Source organism: Hemiscyllium ocellatum, chromosome 15, assembly GCF_020745735.1.
Source record: "Hemiscyllium ocellatum isolate sHemOce1 chromosome 15, sHemOce1.pat.X.cur, whole genome shotgun sequence".
In the NCBI taxonomy this organism is placed as follows: domain Eukaryota; kingdom Metazoa; phylum Chordata; class Chondrichthyes; order Orectolobiformes; family Hemiscylliidae; genus Hemiscyllium; species Hemiscyllium ocellatum.
In genome coordinates, this window is record NC_083415.1 from 38,825,966 (window position 1) to 38,850,611 (window position 24,646).

Consider the following 24,646-nt stretch of genomic DNA (forward strand, 5'->3'; position numbering starts at 1 on the left):
CAGAGCTGATTAAGTAAAGGGAATGACAATAGTTGTGCTCCCAGCAAGGGATTTCTACTCTGTCTATGCTGCTTTACTGTTACAGTACTGCAATATTGTTAACTCCCCACTGACATGTCGCATGGCAGTTCACCAAAGCAAATCTATTGGTTTTGCTGGGGCTAGCCACTTAAAATACATAAAATATTGGCAGACATGTAAACACAAGGAAAACTGAGCTTACAAATTAACCCGCTTCACAGAAGTTGAATTTAACAGCATAAATACCAGGAAATGGTTTGTGGATGCAGGCTCCTGGAACCAGACTTAAAAGAGAAATATAAAACTCAGTTAATTGGTGGGCATGTAGCCAACTGTCTTTCCAGGTTCCAGTGAAAATAAAATGGAGTAGGATTCATCGAGTCATATAGCACAGAAACAGACCCTTCAGTCCAACTAGTCATGCCAACCATGTTCCCAAACTAAACTAGTCCCTCCAAATCTTTCCTACTTATGTATCTGTTCAAAATGTCTTTAAGTATTGTAACTGTACCTGCATCCACCACTTCCTCTGGCAGGTCATTCTGCAAACTAACCATCCCTTTTTGTTTTAAGAAAATTGCCCTCTTGTCCTTTTTAAAAACTTCTTCCTTTCACATTAAAAATATGCCCTGAGTTTTGAACTCCCCCACTCACAATCATGAGGGCCATAGATAAACCTCTACAAGGTCTGTAAGGTCACCTTTCCCCTCAATCCATTATGCTGCACTGAAAAAAAAAATGCCCTAGCCCCTTATTTTAACTCAAACCCCTCATTCCTGTCAACATCCTGGTAAATCTTTTCTGAACCCTGTCCAATTTAATAATATCCTCCCTATGACAGGGTGACTAGATGTGCACACAATACTTTGGAAGAGGCCTTACCAATATCCTGTACAACCACAACAGTACATCCCAACTCCTATACCAAAGGTCTGAGCAATGAAGGCAAGCGTGCTGAACGCCTTCTTAACTATCATATCTACCTGTGATGCAACTTTCAAAGAATTATATACCTAAACCCTTTAGGTCTCTCTATTCTACAACATTGTCCAGAGCGCTACCATTAACTGTATAAGTTCTGCCCTTGTTGGCTTTACCAAAATGCAATACCTCACACTTATCCAAATTAAACTTTATCTGCCACTTCTCAGCCCATTGACTCAAGTGGTCAAGATCTCTGTAATCGCGGATAACCTTCTTCACTGTCCACTATGCCACCAATTATGGTGTTGTCTGCAAATTCATGAACCAAACCTCCTAAATTCTCAACTAAATCACTTATATAAAATGACAAAAAGCAGTGTACCATGTACCGATCGCTATGGAATACTGCTGGTCACATGTCTCCAGTCTGAAAAACAACCCTCCACCATAACTACCCTCTGTGTCTTACCGTCAAGCCAATTTTGTATCCAACTGGCAGGTTCTCTCTGAATCCTATGTGATCTAACTTTAATAATTAGTGTACCATGAGGAACCTTGTCAAAGGCTTTACTAAAGTCCAGCTAAAAAACGGCTACAGCTCTGCCCTCCTCAATCTTGGTTACTTCATTTCAAAACTCAAATCATGCTCGTGAGACACTATTTTCCTCAAAACCATACTGCCTATCCCTAATCAATCCCTGCCTCACCAAATACATAGCAATCCTATCTTTCAGTATCCTCTCCAAAAACCTATCCACCACTACTGGCAGACTTACAAGTCTATAGTTCCCAGACTTCTCCTTACAGCCTTTCTTAAATAAAAAGCCAACATTAGCCACTCTCCAGTTCTCTGGCACTTCACCCATGGTTATAGATCAAGCAAATATTCATCTGATAAAAGCTGATGTGGCAGCAATACACTGTCACATGGAATGCCAGTACATCCCAGAACACTCATCCAGAGTACTACAGATTACTCGAAAAGGAGAATGCTAATCCTCATTATCCATGGATAGCCACTTTCAACATCAGCCCCATAACTTCAGGTTTCACCTTTCTGTAGTTAATACTGAGCATTTCTGAGATTTTTGGGTTTTCCTAAACTTCTGCCATAATGTAGTAAAATGATAGCAATCCTGCAGAAACTGCATTTATATAATTGCTCTTGGGTTTCCATCCACCTTGGCAAATTAACAGCAAATCCTGTGGAAATTCTATTCTTCATGGTTTGACCAACAGCTGTGTAAATTCAGCATCTCATTGAAAAATCCATACCTATCTTTGTTAACACAGTGGTTTTGGGGTGGGAAAGCTTTAACAATTTCTTCCTTGTTTGTTCTTCATCCAATGTGGGCGCACCTTCCTGGAGAAGGTGGTGGTGAACTGGTCTCCTGAACCACTGCAGCCTAAGATGTGGGCACAACCTGCCATTCAGAAATGAGGTCCAGGATTTTGGACAAGTGACAGTGAAGAAATGCAATATAGTTCCAACTCAGGAGGGAGAGAGAATTGGTGGGGAACTTGCATGTGGCTGCGGTCCTTGTTCTTCTGAAGAGGAGGGGTGTGCATTAGGAATGTGTTGTCAATAGACACAAAGCAATTTCCAAACCCATTTTTTGGTTGGGAACCAAATCAAAAGCAGAAGGCAACAAGAGAATATTTGTCCATGTCTACACCAATGATTTCATTTATTACCCACCACTGACTTTGTTTCGTGTTATGCTGGCAACAGTGCCAGTCACTCCTATTCCACCCATACAGTCATACTGCTTTTGAATTGTTTGGTATAAGCCTTCAATTTCAAATTTCAAATAGTGTGCTCATGCTTCTCCTCTGGCACTGCTCATTTGAAAACTTGGTTGTAATGTAAGAAGGGCAGACTCCAAAGTGCTTCACCTTGGCACACAGCAAATCAACTCAAGTCGGAAAACTCTTTGAATACAAATGTACTCAATTTCACAACAGTTACATAAGCAAATGTAACTTACAGTCTTTTCAATGATTCAAGTTGGTGGAAAGTCCCTGGATGTATTCTTGATAGTCTATTGTTGTGCAAGAACCTGCAAAATTAAAGAATCATGGATTTAAAAATAGTACTAGTTGGTTTGTGATGAACACAAAAAGGCAACAGCTGTTTAACTCAGAAATACAATCAAATGTTGTTTGAGACAATTGTAGTGTTCAGGAATTAGCTGGAAGGCTCTCAGTTTGCAACTTAAATAATTCATTTCAGGGTCTGGGAGAAATTCCCAAGTCCACTATTCCACCAAGCAATTATTCATTTATTTTAAACATGTCATTCATTGTTCATTTCAATGACTGCAAGACCAGAGCAGAGGGGAGTTTTTAGAATAATGTGCTAAATATATGTACATTGATAACTGATGGTGCAATTTCAAGGCCCTTTGTTAGATCAAAAGTTCAAGGACATTAGACATCTTAAAGCTGTTTGCACAGTGCTGTTTCCAAATGATCAGTTTTGGAAAAAAAAGCAAAAGAGGCTGTACTCACAATCTTTCAAGTTTAGGAAGGTCAGTAAAAGTTTCAGATTCTAACACTTCTATATTATTGAAGTGAAGATACCTGTTAGAGGGAAAAGAAAATTTGATTATATAACTGCAGTAAAAGAAATGGTCATTCCATTGTCGAGCTAACTCTTGTTATCTTTCAATAGAAATGCTCATCCAATTACCTTTGGAATGACCTAATGGCCTTTATCTCAACAGGTAAGATCTAGTAATACAGTGGCCGGGGTGAATGACCTACAGACAGGAGTTCAAATTCCACCATGGCAATGGGAAATTTAAATTCTGTTCGCTTCATAAATAAGTACACAAAGTTGATCTCTTTAACAATGATGGCAATACTGTCGTGATATAATGTAAGTGAAATTTCAAAGACGTTTATCTGAAAATGCTGACAATCATTAGCCTTCTCCATAAAGACATGGATATCAACAATCCCATAATTGTGCACTCATAACAAAGGAGCGATAGTCAACGTCAGATGTGTTTAGAAAACAGAAATTTCTAAAAAATCTCAGCAGCTCTGGCAGCATCTGTTGACAGTTAGTTCTGAGGAGGGGTCAGTGGACACAATACGTTAACTCTGATTTCTCTCCACAAATGCTGCCAGACCTGCTGAGCTTTTCCCACAATTCCTGTTTTTGTTCCTGACTTCCAGCATCCACAGGGCTTTCAGTTTTTCATTCAGATGTGTTTATGCTGTCTCCCTGTTAACACTATGTATCACCTCACTGTCATTGACTCTGAACTTGCCTCCGATATGGCCAACCAAGCCATCCCATTAACGCAAATTAGGAAAAGGTCAATAAATTCCAACCTTTCCAGCAGTGCATCCATTCCATGTATAAATTAAAACATTACATAGGAAGATCATTTTTAAACTTACAGCTGTTCCAGTGAAACCAATCCCTTGAATGCTTGTGTCTGAATTGTCTGGATTTCATTTTTGTAAAGGTATCTTAAAAGCAAAAGATAACGCTTGTAAGGCAATATCTTAAATCAGATAATGTACTGCCAAGTCATCCATCATACTTTTGTTTTTACATCAGGCTTACAATCGTTCACAGACTATGCATTCCCATTGGGAACCTGACACGCACACTTTAGCTTTAAAAGAAGTGCAATGGAACTTCCTGAAACAGAGAAATTCATGGATAATAACTCCACTGGTTAGTTAGATAACCATAGATTTGATCAGAATTACACTGCTTATATCTCTGTGGAGTATTTCATAAATTCCCATACTGATTTTGACTAGCAGTTTCAAACAATTATGTGGTGGTCTGGCACAAATATTAACACTTGCTTCAGGGTCATTAGTTTGAGACATATTTTGGCACCTTGTGCCTTGACGTACAAGTCAAATTGGAAAATTAATAAAAATTGACAGCCTCAGAAGATTTTCAACTCCAAAATATGTCTATGTATGTTGCATTCTAAGAGTAACATGGCATGACTTAGTTCAGCTTTAACTGCAGATATAACCACCATTACATTCACAGCAGAAACATGGGTTTTTTTCTTATTTCTGGAGGAGAAATTGGAGACTTTTGTTGCTATGTATTGCCACTAAATGTAATATAAAATTACATCTGTAACTGTCAAAGTAGTAGACGTCCTGTTGCCTGAAATTATGCTGCCACTTTCTGCAGTCCACAATAACCTAATTGTTGATCCCACCATAATAGTGATATGAATCTTAGAGTAATTTCCTCTCAAATTTCACACTGGTGCTGTTCTTCTCAACTCTTCCCTTTACCCAAACCTGACAGGATTTTGATACCTACAGCAACTAAAAAGCCATAGACATGAATTCTTCCTTTTGTAAAAGGAAGTTTATGCTCACACCTCCTAATCTCCAATACACCAAACTGGTGTGTGCCTCCCTGCCCATTCCTTTTCCACTGTGAATGTTCTGCTTTATGCCAATTGTAGACCAGTTGACAGGTACATTCACATGATGGGTATGAACTGTATTCCCTTTCACTCTTGCACATAGGACCACAGGAGTTGTTGTTTGGAGGCGCATAATATGCATTGGTATGTGTGAACATCCATTTTGAATGGTAGCGATCTAATGAGTCGATAAATGGTAGCAAATGGATGAATGCATAAAATGCGTGAATGGGCACGGTGTAGGTTGGTTCAGGTGATAGGTGCGTAGCATGGCAGCTGCGGTTTTAGAAGGGTCAAGCAGTAAATGGGTAAGATCATCAGTCTGGAAGGTGGGTGAAGTGATAAAAGAAATATAAACAAAGTGCTGGCAAAACTCAGGTCTGGCAACATCCATGGAAAGAGAAAAACAGTCAACATTTCAAACCTGATTTAGCACTTCTTCAGAACAGGTGGTAGGTAAGTGGTGGAAGTCAGGTCATGGGGATGAGTGATCAGCCAATTTTGTCAGGGTGGTCAGTGACAGTGATATGGATGTCAATTCTACAGTTATCCAAGTGTTAAATTAGGATTGTTTTGTCTACAGGTAACATCCAGGTTACTTTGGAACCGTCTGAAGTCTTCAGCTGCAACTCAGTTTGGAGGCATTTACAATGGGCCCTTGTCAGAAGTTAAAGTTTCGCAGACAATTCCTAAACAGGCCATTGTGTGAGGACTACCCTTGGGTCATAAAACACCTCTCCAGTCACAAATCTGGTCTCCAATGGTCTAGAGCCTGGCAGATTTGGGCCCTTATCAAGGGCTTGCAAGGTGAGAAGATATTGTGCTTAAGTTCCAGTCCAACTTACTGCACTTAGATTCACAGCATAGTTATTAACTTACAGTTTTTCCTACATCACGAGAGAGAATATTGAGGAGGCTTGTTTCAGTTTTACAAAATATAAAATAAACCCATTAACATTAATGGTTAGTTATACATTGTACTGAGTTGAGGATTCTTTCCCAGACATGATTTATAAGCATTCCTCAAACACTTGAAATTTCAAGCTTAAGGGAAACAAAACACATTCAGAGTTTGCAGTGTTTGTTGGCAACTTTTAACAACAAGATGCACTTCTGCATCATGTTTGGTGATTGGCTGCCCAATGAAGTAGCTGTTTCACATTATCCACAGTTAATGAGCACATGGACACCACATCTGTGAAGCAAACGCAAAGAATGAGATAATATTGAGATCAATATCATCTTGCTGAAAATAGGTATCTATAAATTTATGTCATGACACAAGAATATTTATGCACATTTTCTTTCTAATACGAGATGCAACCCACAGCAAATACTTTAAATGTCAACTCACAGATATTTCAGATTTTCTAGCTCCTCAAATGCCCGCCGTGGAATCCCCTTAATTTGATTATTGTTGAGCAGCCTGCAGGGAAAAAAAATCAGTGAACTTATATCATTAAAAACGTTTAAGTTTGAATGCACTTCCAAGACTGGGTTTTATTTTTGAAAACTATTTGTAGATAATGTAAGGGCAACTGTCTCAAATGACAGATCGGAAAGTTATTCTGATCTGACAGAATTTACCTGTCTTCAAGGCACGTATACAGAATAGAAATGCAACATTTCCAAAATTCAAATTAGGCAAACTAATGAATAAAGTATCATTAATATAAGTCAAAGTTGTTTGGGCAGCAGGAGGTGGATTGCCAGAGTTCAAAGCCTGCATGTGGCCTACTCTCAGCTCTCTGCAATCTCCCCTTGCAAGAGAGAACAAAACTTCAAGGAGTGGTACAGAACTGGAGGGGCAGGTGTAAAAACTAGCAATGACCAGCAGTGTGCACCCACTGTGGAAGGATATCTGGTTTCTGGAGGCTGTAGACATCAACAACAGCTTACCATGAAAGGCTAAACCTCCTGATGCACAAATGTATTGAAACTGCTGCTATTGTCACTTGGCTAGTCATCCAGAGAAGCAGGCTAATTCTCTGGAAAAATAGGTTCAATGAATACACCTGAAATTTAAGATAATCTATGGTGACCCTGAAATCATTGTTGATTGCTCCAAGAACCCATTTGGTTCACTAATGCCCTCCAGGGAGGGAAAATCTGATCCTTTCCTGGCCTAATATGACTCCACATCTATGGCAATATGGTTGACTCTTAAATGGCCTGGCTAGCCATTCAGGTTGTATTTAAAAGACTGATGAAAGGAATGAAATCAGAGGTACCACCAACATCAACCAAGGGAACAGCATACACAATTCTATTGATTCTACAATGTCCTCCTTACTAAACATTTGGGGGCTTGGGCCAAAATTGGGAGATCTGTCCAAAAGACTAGTTAAACAACAGTCTGTCACTCTCATGGAATCATACTTTACAATGTCCCAGGCAACACCATCACTATCTCTGGGTATGTCCTATCCCATCCCCAGGACAAAACTACCAGGTGGGGGCAGCACAGTGGGCATCCAGACAGGAGGGCTTTACCTTGGATTCCAGATCCCGTGAAGTCTCATGCCATCAGGCCAAACATAAACAAGAAAATCTCCTGCTAATTACGACCTGTGGCCTCACATGTCTGATGAATCTATTCTCTTCCATGTTGAACATTGCTTGGAGGATGGCAGGGCCCAGAATATAGTCTGCATGGGGCACTATTTACAAAAGTGAGTCAACTGCATCACTGACTGAACTGGTAGAGTCCTAAGGACATAACTCCTACACCAGGCCTGCGGCATGAGATGAGTATACAAACAGAAGGGAAAAATTACATGGCGTCATCCTCACTAATCTACTGGTAATAGTTGCATTTGTTCATGCCAGTGTCAGTAGGAGTGATCACCATAGTCCTCTTGGAGATGAAATCCTGTTATCACATGGTGAATGAGATAGACTTCTAACAGATCTAGCAAATTGAGGCTGGGCAACCATGAGGCAATGTGAGCCATCAGTGGCAGCAGCATTGTAATCAACCACAATTTTTCACCTAATGGCACATCCCCCAGTCTACATCATACCAGGGTGTAAACCTTGGTGCAATGAAGAGTGTAGGAGGACATGCCTGTTGCAGAAACAGGCATTGACTCTACAACATCCTCCTTACTAAACATCTGAGGGCTTGTGTCAAACTTGGGAGATCTGTCCAAAAGACTAGTTGAACAACAGCATATCACTCATAAAATCGTACCTTACAATGCCCCAGGCAACACCATCACTATCCCTGGGTATGTCCTATCCTATCCCCAGGACAAAACTACCAGGACAGTGGCATCAACAAGGAGTCCACCTGAAGTTACAATGCATGCCAAAGCAGCATGGAATAGACAGAGCCTACCACCAAAAGATTCAACTCTAATTCTGTAACATTCAATTGTGAATGGTAGAGAATAATTAAGCAACTCACTGGAGTAGGCAGCACCATAAACATCCCAAATCTCAACAATGGGGGGGGGGGGGGGGGGAGGGGTTGAACGCATCTTTGCAAAGACAAGACTAATGTATTTGCTAACATCTTCAGTCAGAATTGCCCAGTTGATGACCCGTCTGTTTCCAAGCTTCTAAGAATCACTGATGCTAACTTTCAAACAATTTGATTCACTCCACTTTGTATCAAGAAACAGCTGAAGTCACTAGATACAAGAAAGGATGAGAACCTGGCAACATTCTGACAATAGGACTGAAGACATTTATACCAGAACTAGCTGTGTTCATAGCTAAGCCATTCCACGGCAGTAGCAACATGAACATCAACCGAGCAATGTGGAAAATTTCCCAGTTACAACTGATCTACAACAAGCAGGGCAAATCCAACCTGGCCTATTAGTATCTCGTCAGTCTAATCTCAATCATCAAGTGATAGAAGTCATCATTGACAGTGCTATCAACCAACTCTTAATTAACCATAATGTGCTCACCCATGTGAAGTTTGGGTTTTGTGAGATCCATTCAGAGGCCTGATTCAACCGTGGAAAGAAAGGACTCAAATCTAGAGAGAGACCACCCTTGACATCAAGGCAGTAGTCAACCAACTGTGATCATTAGAGGTCAAGCATCCCAGCCACAGGACATCACTGGAGTTCCTCAGAGTAGTATCTTAGGCCCAACCATCCTCAGTTGCTTCATCAAGGATTTTCCCTCCACCATTTCTGTCCAAGCTTTGTTCCTTTCTTGAATTGTCTGGGAGCTTGCAGACTGAATCCTGGAAAGCGATGTGAGAAGCTCAGGCATGTGAAAGAGCTAGCAGGCTATATTAGAGTCCAGATGGTGAACAAGTATTATCGATTGGTCAGTCGAAAAGCAACTCAGGAAAGTTACACTATCAAGGCTGACCAGCATGAAGGTGTGCTTGGTTAACATTACCCATTACTTCAGATGATAGGGCCGAATCAATAGACTTGGAAATACAAATTTCACATTTGTGTGTGGGCAGTGATATGGGTGCTTGTGGTTGTGTAAGATATTTTTGTTTTATCAATGATTTGATGTTTAAATTACTTTTTTATTTGAAGCATTGTTTGTCTGTTAACTCGTGTTTATTTAGCATTCACTCTAATTAGTGGAAAGTTGAAGTTATAAGAAAAATGTAATCTTATTAGTAAATTGTGAATCAGAAGTTTGTCTAGTAACCTTGGTTATTTTAGTTTAAAATTACTCCACAGGATCACAACAGTCTCTATAACATATAAATTTTATGAAAAGGATTTTGAAGCTTTACAGTTTTTTTGTATCTATTCAAGTGTTAGCTGGCTTCTGTCAGTTAAAGGCTAACATTATTAACAATGAAGTCTTGAACATGCAGCTGCTTTTGAGTCTTATTTTGTCACAATGCATTTGGCCATCAATCAACCACAGAATTGAACATAGCACATGTTAATTCATTTCCAAAGTACAGACCACAGCTTGCTGCTTAATTCTATGACCTTTCAAATGAAACAGGCAGAACATCTTTTAAAGCAGTGTATAGAAATGTTTGGAAAAGACAAGTCTGAAAAACGACACACACTTCCAAAACCCCTGAAGGCTGGACCTTGAAGCATTTATGGTTTAAGATATGGTTACCAATGGAATTTCCCAAAGATCAAAGGAAAAAGGTCGCTGCTTAAATCCTTTAAGCCATGATGCATGAGGGGCTAGAAACTGCAGAACCCCTAAAATGTGTACAAAATGCAAAATTGCACATTGGAAGTCATGGGTATTAAAAACGTACCTGAGGCACCTCAGAGGAGAGTATGGTGGGCAAAGAAAAAAAAAATTATATCTATTGCATGTCAGCATTTGTTCATTTTAAATATTTGGTTTTTGCGCTCTATATACCTGAAATAGAACATATTTTGTAAATGTTAGGACTTGAAATTATTCAAGTTTAAATGTTGTGACACAACCTACCAACAGAAAGCCTCAATGGCCAGGTCTCTGGCATGGAGCCTGGCTCTGTGGCTCAGAAGGGAAGGCGGGGGGGGGGGGGGGGGGGGAGAGAGATAAGAGAGTAATATTGATAATAGATTCAATGGTTAGAGGAACAGACAGGAGAGTCTGTGATTGCAAACAAGACTACTGGATGGTATGTTGCCTCCCGGGTGCCAAGGTTAGGGAGGTTTCGGTCAAGTCTACAGGAATCCTAAGGGAGACAGAGAGCAGCCAGAAGTCTTGGTACACGTTCGGTACCAACGACATAGGTAGGAAAAGGGATGAGGACCTGAAAAGTGAATCGAGGGAGATATGTTGGAAGCTAAAAGGTAGAACGAGCAAAGTAGTAATCGCAGGATTGCTACTGGTACCACAGGCTAGTGAGGCTAGGAGCAGAGACCGAGTGCAGATGAACACATGGCTTCAAGGCTGGTGCAGGAGAGAGGGCTTCAGATATGTGGATCATTGGGATACTTTCTGGGAGAAGTAGTACCTGTACAAAAAAGACGGGTTGCACCTGAACAGGACGGTCACAAATATCCTAGGCAGGAGGTTTGCTGGAACTCTTCAGGAGGGTTAAAATTAGACTGACAGGGGACGTAGGAACGGGTGCTATGGATCAGATGATGGAGTGTGTGTGAACAGCCAGATACAGCACGTAGAGAGTCTGTGAGGAGGGATCAACAGTTGATCGGGCAAAGTTGCAGTCAGTGTGATGGGTTAAAGTGTGTCTATGTTAACACGATCAGGTTCAGGAATAAGGTGATGAACTTAGAGCATGGATCAGGACTTGGAACTATGATGTTGTGGCCATTACAGAGACTTGGACATCACAGGGCAGGAATGATTCTTGGATGTTCCAGGGTTTACATGTTTCAAAAGGAATGGGGCTGGGTTAAAGAGGTGGAGGAGTGGCATTGCTAATCAGGCATAGTATCACAGCTGCAGGAAAGGGAGGTCATGGAGGAGGGTTTGTTTACAGAGTCCATATGGGAAAGTCAGAAATGGGAAAGAAGCAGTCACTTTATTGGGAGTTTTCTACAGACCCCCCAATAGCAACAGAGACACGGAGGAGCAGTTTGGGAGGCAGATTTTGGAAAGGTGCAGAAGTAACAGGGTCCCGGATGATTGGAAGATCGCTGTTGTAATCCTCTTGTTCAAGAAAGGATCTAGACAAAAGATGGAAAATTATAGGCCAATTAGCCTAACCTCGGTTGTTGGTAAAATTCTAGAATCCATCATTAAGGATGAGGTTGCTAAATTCTTGGAAGGGTAGAGTCGGATTAGAACAACTCAACATGGATTTAGTAAGGGGAGGTCGTGCCTGACAAACCTGCTGGAATTCTTTGAAGAGGTGACAAGTAGATTAGACCAGGGAAACCCAGTGGATGTGGTCTATCTAGATTTCCAAAAGGCCTTTGATGAGGTGCCATATGGGAGGCTGCTGAGCAAGGTGAGGGCCCATGGTGTTCGAGGTGAGCTACTGGTATGGATTGAGGATTGGCTGTCTGACAGAAGGCAGAGAGTTTCGGAATGGCAGCCAGTGACAAGCGGTGTCCCACAGGGTTCAGTGTTGGGGTCGCAGCTGTTCACGTTATATATTAATGATCTGGATGAAGGGACTGGGGGCATTCTAGCGAAGTTTGCCAATGATACAAAGTTAGTTGACAGGCAGGTAGTACTGAGGAAGTGGGGAGGCTGCAGAATGATCTAGACAGTTTGGGAGAGTGGTCCCGGAAATGGTTGATGGAATTCAATGGGAGCAAATGTGAAGCCTTGCACTTTGGAAAAAAGAATACAAGCATGGACTACTTTCTAAACGGTGAGAAAATTTGTAAAGGCAAAGTACAAATCGAGGATTCTCTAAAGGTAAACATGCAGGTTGAGTCCGTGATTAAGAAAGCGAATGCAATGTTGTCATTTATCTCAAGAGGGTTGGAATATAAAAGTACTGTTGTGCTATTGAGACTGTATAAAGCTCTGGTTAGGCCCCATTTGGAGTACTGTGTCCAGTTTTGGTCCCCACACCTCAGGAGCATGTCCAGCAGAGATTCACACGGATGATCCCTAGAATGGTAGGTCTAACATACAAGGAACGGCTGAGGATCCTGGGATTGTATTCATTGGAGTTTAGAAGATTAAGGGAAGATCTAATAGAAACTTACAAGATAATACATGGCTTGGAAAGGGTGGATGCTAGGAAGTTGTTTCCGTTAAGCAAGGAGACTAGGACCCGTGGACACAGCCTGAGAATTAGAGGGGGTAAATTCAGAACAGAAATGCGGAGACATTTCTTCAGCCAAAGAGTGGTGGCCCTGTGGAATTCATTGCCGCAGAGTGCAGTGGAGGCCTGGATGCTAAATATCTTCAAGGCAGAGATTGATAGATTCTTGATGTCACAAGGAATTAAGGGCTACGGGGAGAATGCGGGTAAGTGGAGTTGAAATGCCCATCAGCCATGATTGAATGGCGGAGTGGACTCGATGGGCCAAATGGCCTACTTCCACTCCTATGTCTTATGGTCTTATTGTCATGGGTGACATCAACTTTCCTAATATTGATTGAAACCTGCTTCGATCAAATACTTTGGATGGACCAATTTTTGTCAGGTGTGTCCAGGAAGGATTCCTGACTCAACATATAGATAGACTGACTAGAGGGAAGACCATATTGGAATTATTCCTTGGCAACAAACCAGACCAGGCATCTGAACTCTTGGTGGGAGAGCATTTCGGTGATAGTGATTATAATTCCCTAACCTTACTACAGTCATGGAGAGGGATAGGAGTAAGATGGTATGGGAAAGTATTTAAATGGGGGAGGGGAAATTACAATGCTATTAGGCAGGAACTGTGGCACCTAAATTGGGAACAGATGTTCTCAGGAAAACGCACGACAGAAATGTGGTGGTTGTTTAGGGAGCACTTGCTGATAGTGCTGGATAGGTTTGTCCTACTGAGGCAAGAAATGATGGTAGGGTGGAGGAATCTTGAGTAACAAGGAATGTAGAACATCCAGTCAAGAAGAAGAAAAAAAGCTCACTTAAGATTGAGGCACGACTCAGATAGGGCCTCAGAGGGTTATAAGGCAGCCAGGAAGGAACTGAAAAATGAACTTAGGAGACCTGGAAAGGGGCATGAAAAAGCTTTAGCGGATAGGATTAAGGAAAAACCTAAGGAATTCTACTCTCAGGTGAGGAACAAGAGGATAACCAGAGTGAGGGTAAGGACGATCAGGGATAGTGGAGGGAACTTGTGCCTGGAGTCAGAGGTGGTAGGGAAGGTCCTTAAATGAATACTTTGCTTCAATATTCAATCTTGAGAGGGACTTTGTTGTTTGTGAGGACTGCAGGAAACAGGTATGCTCAAACAGGTTGATACTAAGAAGGAGGATGTACTAAAAATTTTGAAAATCATAAGGATAGATAAGTCCCCTGGGCCACTGAAGTAGTGTCAGATGATAAAGGTGAGAGGAGAAAGATATAAAAAGGACCTAAGGGGCAATTTTTTCACGTAGAGGGTGATGCATGAATATTTTGAGCTACCAGAGGAAGTGGTGGGAGCTAGTACAATTACAACATATAAAAGGCACCTGGATGGCTATATGAATCGGAAGGGTTTGGAGGGATAATGGGCTAAGTACTGGCAAATGGGACTAGATTAGTTTGGGATATCTGGTCATGATCGAGTTGGACCAAAGGGTCTGTTTCCATGCTATACATCTCTATGACACATCCAATATATGTTTCCTTCTCAAACAGGTTCATGATTAGATTACGTACAGTGTGGAAACAGGCCCTTCGGCCCAACAAGTCCACACCGACCCTCCGAAGAACAGCCCACCCAGACCTATTCCCCTACATTTACCCCTTCACCTAACACTACGGGCAATTTAGCACAGCCAATTTCACCTAACCTGCACATTTTTGGACTGTGGGAGGAAACCAGAGCACCCGGAGGAAACCCACACAGACACTGGGAGAATGTGCAAACTCCACACAGGCAGTTGCCTGAGGCGGGAATTGAACCTGGGTCTCTGGCGCTGTGAGGCAGTAGTGCTAACCACTGTGCCACCCAAAAGGTTCATAACCAGAAAACTGGCAGGTTGTCAAGCATCGCCTGAATTGGAAATGAAACTAGGTTTCACTGAAATCCTGCCTTGTATTATACTGACCACAATTTTATGTTGGTAGGGAGTTGTGGGGTAAGAGACAGTTCATAACTCTTTCTCTTTGAGGGAGCATGTCTAGATGAAGAGTGAGTGTTATTCTTGGAATTTCACTCCATATGCTCTTATTATAAGTCAAGTTATCTATAATTTAGAGGTGACTGATTTAAGAGATGACTTATGTTTGAAAAACAGATGGATAAGTATTTGGTTTCTTTGGGCTGAGTTGCGGTGATCAGTTGGCTGGTGTCACCTACTGAAGAATGGCTGCAGCTGTTCCACTTAATCTCCTTACTGGCATTATTGATCTACCTGATCTATCACTTGGGGCATTTTAACTACCAAACATAATCAGATACAAAAGAAATCTCCAACCTGAACGCAGTCTAACCAACTTGGGTTAGAACAGAGGTGGTGTGGTGGGGGCTGGGGGTAGATAGTAGGATAGGGATGAAAAACGGTCAAGTAACTCAGTTCAAGGGGAAAGACTGGTCATTGAAATATTTTTACGAAGCCACATCCCTTACGTTTAACCTTCCATTTAAATTCAACCTTGCCCAGCTGGGTTTCCTGGACCTGAAGAGTCCTGGCAGCTGAATGGAGCTGAAGTCTGCTGAGAGGAAGAGCAAAGTGCCTTCCCAAGGTGGGTGCAGGTACACCCTATCCAGAAACCCTTTTAAAACCCTGCATGATCACATGCCCTGGTCTGACCAGGCATTCAGTATACGCCCTCAACCTTCAGTTACCTCATGATCTCATTCAACATATTACACACTGATCCTCTCCACCTCCACATGGACTACAGCCTAGTGTCCAATAAGCCCCGTCTAAAAAGGAGCCAAGCCTGTTCATAGAGATGATCTCTGGGCTGGAATCCTCTTTAAATAAGAGAATGCTTTGTCATGAAATCAAACTTCTACAGCATTTGGGAAAAGCAGGGCTTCAGAGACTTCTAACCTGAACCCTTTACCCCACTTACAATTCTCATCCTAGTTAATTTCGGAGACACTCCCAAACCCATCTGCAATTTTGATTGAGTTCTGTGATCTTGTGCTGGGACAAAGGAAGGTTCTGCTCCCTTCCACTTGTGCCAGTTGAACAAGACTCTCAAGTCCAATATTTTTATTAAATACAAATGAGTTATAGAGTCAAGAACAATGTGTGCTTTGAATCTGTAGATACTGAATAACAAGCGATATAAAATATTCACCACAAACTTACAAATGCTGAATTTTCAGAAAACAGAGACACTATATTTTTGGCCTGACAGTATTAAACAATTGCTCAATGTTTCTGCTGAATTAAGCTCAAGATCAGCCAGTCCATTTCATTTGCTGTTGCTGAGGACTATTCAAATGGAGCATTGCTATCCTCAGTCAGCTCAGACTTAGGAGAAGCACTAGTATCTGGAACGTTAGTTGGTTGGCAAGTGTTGCTACTGAGTGCCAGCTGCTGGCATCTCATAACCACAGGTACCTTCAGAATCACATTTTATTGCTTGTAAAGGCTACAGGAGATTGCTTGCCTATTCAAAATGGGAACAGACCAATTTTTGAGGTTTGGCTTCCAATAGAAACATAACTGAACAAAGACAGAGTCATCCTGCTATCATCCTGGGGTTGGCAACGTACAGGAGTCCCAAGGTTACGAATGAGTTCCGCTGTTTGTAAGCTGAATTTGTGTGTAAGTCAGAACAGATGCGGCAAATTAGTCCACTCATTTGTTAGGATGAAACATTGTAGATAATATTGCTGCATGGTGGTTCAATGGTTAGCATTGCTGCCTCACAATACCAGGGACCTGGGTGTGATTCCCGCCTTGAAAGACTGTCTGTGTGGAGTTTGCACATTCTCCCAGTGTCTGCGGGGGGTTTCCTCTGAGTGTTCTGGTTTCCTCCCACAATCCAAAAATGTGCAGGTTAGGTGAACTGATCATGCTAAATTGCCCATAGTGTTAGGTGCATTAATCAGCTGTAAACATAGGGTAGGGGAATGGGTCTGGATGTGTTACTCTTCAGAGGGTTGGTGTGGACCTGTTGGGCCAAATGGCCTGTTTCTATACTGTAGGGAAACTAAAAAAAGTAACTCAGATTTAAAATAATTTTTAAACATGAGACGCCGGAGTAAGTTTGTAAGTCGGGTGTTCGTAACCCAGGGACTTCCTTTGCAATGTTACTTTTTTTTTTAAATAAGTAGAAACATTTCTTTCTAGCTTCTGTTCGCATTTTCTTTAAAAAGAACACTTCTCATTTCAATATTTTAACTACAAAAAAAAGGATTGCAAGGAAAATGATTGGTGTCTATTGCACCCATCAGAATCTCTAGAAATCCTGAAGGGACTGGAGACAGCAGACAGGACCCTCAGTTGTTAAACTTCCTTAAAAAGAAAAAGCAGGGCTTTCCTTTTATAAACAAGGCTATAATCCTTCCAGTTTACTTGTCAAACTGATGCATACATCCAGCATTTCACACAAACAATGCACAAGAGATGTGTCCAAGGAGGTCAGTGCTTACTTACAAAAGAAAGGGCAGATCAGATTCCTTTTTGTCCCCCAATTTCAATGCTTCAAAAAAAAAACTAGTCACAAATAGAGTTAACCCTGACTACAAATATACTAGATTGCAGCCAGAAAAAAATCTCAGGAGAACAGGAGTTCCCGACTATGGTGCACAATCATTTTGCTTAGCAGTGGCAACACCTTCAAATCCCATTGAGAGGGGTGAATGGCATTGTAGAGTAGAAGAACCAGGGAAATAAAGGACAATATGAATTACTGATGCTTTGCAGGTGAGGTGGCTAATTAGGGAAAAAAATGCAATTTTAACAAACAGATGGAAATAGTGTGCCAGCGAATAATGGAGTTGGAGTAGGGAAGTGAAGAGACAGTTTGAATGGAAAGGGGAGTTTATATTGAATTGTCCAACTAATAAACAAGCAAGAGTTTGTCAAGCATTGTTTCAGAATTTCATCTTCAGATAAGACTTAAGAAATCTTATTCCTGAAATGTTTGACTGATAATTAGTTTAAAAGCCCTTTACTGCTACAATATGTTTAGAGAACTGAAATTTGATTTCGGCTTTTAAAATAATGGAATACCCTAAATTGCCTTCATGTGGCAAGACCACTTGAATTAAGTAAGTTAAGAAGCAGGAAACAGAAGTACTCGTAAAATTAGGTAAGATTCAGGAGGCTTTTCTTTTTGCAGAGGATCATTGACTTCAGAGTTTACAGTTTGCACAGAGAATGCTGTAATCTGTCAGAGACTTGGACAAGCTCCCAGTTGAGAAATATCAAAAGGATTCACAAGGTAGACAAGATATCACAGAGCAGATCTCAGTGTCACTAAAGTCTCCTAAACTGTATGGTTGGAATGATAACTCCCCAACAGTACCAAGAAAGAAGCAGAAGTCAAATGGAATTTGACATTCTACATTTTATTTAGGGGTGGGGGGATTTGTAGCGTTCAAGGATGTTAAGACCCAGGTAGGAACTTATGGTTCAAATATGACAATGGTTGGAGGTTTTCCAAATTACTGCAAAATCAGTTTAGATCTCAACCAAATTAAGTTTTATAACAATGTAAAGAACACAATCCAACTTATTACAGTGTAGAAATCATTCCACTAGCTTTACACATAACTACATATGAAAAACTCAAATGTCTGCAATGAGAATGTCTGAATGTGAGAGAGTAGGTAATGTTCATCTTCAAATTCTAAGTTTAATTTGCGCGTCAAAAATATGTTGTACAATTTAATAGCATGATTAAAAATTATTTTCGTAATTCATCCTTGGACATGGGCATTGCAAGCAAGGCTGGCATTCATTGCCCATCCTTTGTTTCTTTGAGGTGGTGGTGCACCCCATTGCAAGTGGTTTGAGTCAACTGAGCAAACTGCTTGATCACTGCAAAGGGCAATTATGACTCAACCATGTTAGATTTAGATTTAATTGTCATGTACTTAAGTACAGGAGTACACTGAAAAGTGCACAATTTTATTACACACGGTCATGATTTCAAGATGCTGGTGTTGGACTGGGGTGTACAAAATTAAAAATCACACAATACCAGCTTATAGTCCAACAGTTTTTTTTTGGAAGCACTAGCTTTCAGAGCGCTGCTCCTTCATCAGGTGGTTGTCCTGATAAAACAGTAGTGATCTGAAAGCTAGTGCTGCCAAGTACACCTGTTGGACTATAACCTGGTATTGTGTGATTTTTAACTTACTACATATGGTGCCATCTTAGGTTTAAAGGGTACAAAAAAGAATTTAAGTAGTAAGAGAAATGAAGTTAACAATACCCTCATAGAATAAATAGAGAATAATAAAATAAGCTAATAGCTAACCTTAAAGCCTTTCTTAATTTAAAACTAGGAAATAAAGAAATTAAGTTCAACAGTCTTCGAATCCTCAGTTTATCTTGTTCTCTGGGAGTCTGTAGCTGTCTGTCCTTGACACTGCAGCAGATACCTGGGACCTCCCTCACTGCTCCCTTTGCCCAGGTTGGACCGCCATGTCATCATTGCTGCTGAAAATGCTGCTTCCCCAATGCCTCTGGAAAATGTCTGAGCTGGACTCATTCACACAGAGCTGAGACACCATGAGACACTGAGGTATCAGGCCATGACCCACCACCAGTTGCCAAGAGACTAGGCCAAGATCCGCCATAAGCTGCTGAGATACCATTGGGCTGAGACACTGCCATGTGCTGCTGAGAGACAGGGCTAAGAAACCTTCACAGATGCCTCACTGAGTCCGCACTGCAGCTGGGAAGGAGCACCAAGAGAAAAGAAAGGAAACAAAAAATAAATGTACTGAGCAGAAGAGCTCCAGCTGGAGTATCCTACTCTGTCGGCATGTTGGATTGTTGGCATTTGCTCGACATAGTCCCATACCATACATTAGTCCCATACCAGGTTTCCTCCCGAGATCGATGACATATGTACTGAGTGAACTATCACAACAATTTGTCAGATCCACCTTAGCTGTATCTGCAACTTAGTATGTAACTTATAGTCAATCACAATTGCCTGTTAATTCATGATTACTTTGTTTTTGGGTTTGAGTTATTGGCGATTACCTATGACTGAATTGCATTTGCTTTGTTTTATACTTGTATGGTAACATTTATTTTTTGCATTGCTAAAGGGGAAAAATAAGACATTGTCAGGGCTTTTAAGTCTTGCAGGTATCAGAACAAATGTAAGAATGGAAAATGTTTCTTTAAGGAACATTTGGTATTTGGTTAAACTTTTGGATCATGTGGTTTCATTTTTGGTAAAGAGCAGGGATTTCTTTTCTTTCAAAAAGAAGTTACTGGCCTTTACCAAGAGCACCTTAGATAAATGCCTGAAAAACATGGATAGTAGAAGTTTGATGCATTCTTGATGAATTGAGACATGTTAGCATTGAGGACCAGTTCCCACAGCAGATTACATAACAGCCCAAAGATTACATGCATGTTTTCACAACAATCATCCATCTACATTGATTGCACAGAGAAACCACTGCAATTGGTTAACCATAGTTATTAAAATGTGTGAAACAAAAATTATCCTTAAATTAAAAATTAACTTTAAATTTCAGATAGATAATATTGAGAATGGTCAAAGTAAGTCTTTTGCTAGAAGGGGCAAAGTGAGGAATTTGATCATTGCACTTCTTGGATGACAGTGCAACAACTGCAATTCCAACTATAACTAGTCTAGTTATAGTTTGACACAGACCATGTATAATTTGCTCTTACATGTCAGTTATTTGATAAGAAATCCATAATTGCTATCTTTTTCAGCAGAACACAAAGAATACTTAGTTTCTTAATCTACCCCTAAAGCACACTAAAATAATTTCTGATCGAAATTCTAAAAAAATTAAGCCAACCCCCTCATCTCTCCACTCTTTCATAATCTTACAAAATTAAGACTAACCCTTAAAAAGTTCTACAAAAAACAAATAATGATCAAGAATGTGTGTTCCAGTTAATATGCCAGCAACAGTGGTAAAGACTTATGTTCCTCAACTTGCCACGCTCCTGTTAAGCTGTTTCAATACAGCTATAAAATTGGTATCTACCCAACAGTATTGAAAATTGCTCAGTATTTGTCCCGCTTTTTGTAAGCAGGACATTACAACCCAACCAGTCACTGCCCATCAGTCTATTCTTGACCATTGGTTAAGTAATGGAAGAGATAATCAACAATGTTATCAAGCAGCACTTGCTTTGTAATAACCTGTTCACTGTTGTGCAGTTTTAGGTTCTGCCAGGGTCACTCTGCTTTCTGACATCATTACAGCCTTTGTTCAAACATAAACAAAAAAAATACAGCTGAATTCCAGAGTTCAGGTGATAGCGACTGCCTTTGACATCAAGGTTGCATTGGCAGAGTGGGCATCAAGGAGCCCAGGCAAAATTGGAGTCAATGGGAATCGAGAGAAACTTCTCTGCTGGTTACAGTCAGACCTAGCACAAAGGCTGTGATTGGAGGTTGGTCATCTCAGCTCTAGGACATCTCTGCAGGAGTTCGTCAGGGTAGTGTCATAGACCTAAACTTCATTAATGATCTTCCCTCGATCATAAGATCGGAAGTGGGGAGCTTTGCTGATATTTGCACAATTTTCAGCATCATTTGAGACTCCTCAGACATTGAACCATTGGAACAAGACCGGGGCAATATCTTGGTTTGGACTAATGTTACTTCCAACTTGCATAAAGCCAGGCAATAATCATCTCTAAGATGACAGATCTCGACCTCACCTCTTGACATTCAATGGTTTAATCTCCCACTATTAATACTCTGGGGTTTACTCTTCATCAGAAACTGAACTGGACTAGCCATATACATTCCATGGCTACAAGAGCAGGACAGAGGCTGGGAATCCTGCAGTGTCTAACTCATCTCCTGAATCCCCAAAGCTTGTCTACCATCTATAAAACACTAATTAGGAATGTGATGGAATACTCTCCATGTGCCTGGATGAGCACAGCTCCAATACTGAAGCAGCTTATCATCTAGGACAAAGTAACCTAATTGATTGGTACCACATTCACAAACATCCACTGTCTCCACTCAGTGGTAGAATTGTGTGCCATCTACAAGATAAGTGCAGAAATTCACCAAAGCTCTTTAGATACCACAACAACATTACTATCTAGAAGCACAAGGGTATCAGATACATGGGAACACCAAAACTTGCAAGTTCCTCAGCAAGCTGTTGATTATCTGACATGGAAATATATTGCTGTTCTTTCACTGTCGTTGAATCAAAATCCTGGAACTCCCTCCTTAACACTGAGTGTCCCAGACTAAATGCTTAGCGACAGTTCAAGAATGCTGTTACCTTTATTTTCTCAATGGCAATTAGGGATAGGCAATAAATACTGGCTTGGTCAGCAAAATCCATATTCCCAAACCAAATAAAAGAAGTTCACTTTTTTTAAACTGTTCATTACTAAATTTTTAGTTAACCTTTGCATCAACTTGACACTCATTTTCATCTTTACCTTTGCTGCAAAGAGATGACTTTCTATATTTTACAATTAGTTTCTAGTGCTGGTAAATACTTTTGACCATATCCTTACTAGACAGTGCCAATCTTGCAAGAGCCTATAACTTATCATGTCATCCAAAAGCTACACTTAAACACTTCAGCACACACTCAGCACTGCACTGCTGGGTTCAGATATTCAATTTGAATCCACGCAACCTGTTATTTCTGAGATAGACTGTTTTTCAAGTTCAGTTAAGCTGAGGCCAAAGTCTTTCCATAATTCCTGATCCAATGTCATTAACTTAAGGTTCGAGGCAAGGCCGAGATGTGAAGGTATAGGGGCTAAAGATCTAATACGCCCCACATACACCCACAAAAGATGACCAATTTCCTCAAATAAAATATGGATCTTTAAAAATATGTAAATAATGGCCGAGATCAAATCGGGATATCATTCTACAGATTTTTAAAATTGATACCTCTAATGGTACCAGTGCTACCTTCAAATCTTGAGAGAATTATGAAGTCTGAGAAAAAAATCCAAATCCTAGCAAAGCGTTACACTTTGCCCTACCTGATGTTTAAAAGGAATGTTAGAGCAAATATCCTCAGGAGCTTGAAGAAATATAATGAATCAGTACCATCTCATTACACTGGTAGCTACCTTCAGCTCTGGGTCCATCAACAAATTCTACAAATAAAACATCTCAACTGTGGTTCCTAATGCAAACTCTACCTCAACACAACTTCATAGAATCATATAATCTTTACAGCGTGGAAACAGGCCATTTGGCCCAACAAGTCCACACTGACCCACCGAAGAGTAACCCACCCAGATCCATTCCCTTGCTCTATTACTCTACATTTCCTGACTAACGCACCTAATCTACACATCCCTGAACACTATGGGCAATTTAGCATGGCCAATTCACCTAACCCGCACATCATTGGACTGTGGAAAGAAACCAGAGCACCTCGTGGAAATCCAGACAAACACAGGGAGGATGTGCAAACTCCACACAGTTGCTCAAGGCTGGAATCATACCTGGGTCCCTGGTGCTGAGAGGCAGCAGTGCTAACCACTGAGCCAACTTCTCCCGGAATAATTTTGCTATCCAAAACTAACCTGAATTCTAAAACCATAAAACAATATTCCATCCCATCAACTTAATGTCTATTTTATCATCTTCTCCATAACGTCTGGTTCCAACACTCATTATATCTATCTAAACTAATTTGATTGATTCAGTTCAGTAAATTTTTCTCAACCCATATAAACAATTCAGCCGTTCTCTTAAAACTCAATACTGTATTCAGAAATTGATTAAAATGATAAGTGGCTTCCTTGCTAATGCAGTACATATGGTTTGAATATACACTGCAAGACAGTATCAAATTAAAGTGTGTTTTGTAGCCAGGACTCCAAGTGGCAAAGTCAGTAAATACAGAACTTCTAAAATTCAGCATATAGATAATTTCTGATCAGCCTGTTCAGGGATATTACTACACACTTCTGATCCAAGTGGATCTTGAACACTGGTCTCCTGGCTCAGAGATAGGGACACTACCACTGCACCACAAGCATCAGATGGTGTTCTCAGTACAATCATTCACCTTGTTACTAATCAAGTGAGGAGGGATCAAATTGCTCTCCTCTTTTCACCTTTAGGCTTTTTTCTTAAATCTTGAAAATAGCAAGAAAAGAAGCAATTGGAAAAGTTTTATGCAGTTAAACAATGAAAGAGGTTGCTTTATTAGACTGAAAGCAATTGAAGGAAAATTACAAAATGCACCCTGACTTTGTCTCACACACAGCTGAAGTTCACAGACACAAATACAAATCATAGACTGAGTAAAGAAGGGCTGTCTAATTTAGAGTTCAACTAGATAATTATCATTACTGAGACTAACTTTTTATTCCAGGTTTATTAATTGATTGCATTTAAATGTACTTTGGAGTTGCATTGTGATTTAAATTTCAGTGTCCACAGCATTTGTCTGGGCTTGTTCATTCATATTGCCAGCATTGTTCCTTGTTTTTTTTTGGTACATGGGCTTCCAAGGTCCACTTGTGGCATCAATATCAAAAACCACAAGTCCATGAATCAGTGCAGAACTTTGGAGCAGCTGTGTGACTGTGCAGCTTAGAGGGAACGTTTATTGACAGTAAACTACCATACCTACAATGGTTTCATTTTCTTGTCATCCATA

The 24,646-nt window shown here is 40.6% G+C and overlaps 1 protein-coding gene across 1 annotated transcript in view; it reads right to left on the minus strand.

Moving 5' to 3' along the window:
- The window catches only part of LOC132822955 (peroxidasin-like), a 192,290-nt gene that overhangs the window by 81,911 nt on the left and 85,733 nt on the right, over positions 1-24,646 (minus strand). Inside the window, exons 3-6 of the mRNA XM_060836399.1 lie at positions 6,721-6,792; positions 4,357-4,428; positions 3,457-3,528; positions 2,934-3,005 (exon numbers count right to left, since the gene is read on the minus strand). Coding sequence (XP_060692382.1) covers positions 2,934-3,005; positions 3,457-3,528; positions 4,357-4,428; positions 6,721-6,792 — 288 coding nt within the window. The remainder of the gene's footprint in view (positions 1-2,933; positions 3,006-3,456; positions 3,529-4,356; positions 4,429-6,720; positions 6,793-24,646) is intronic.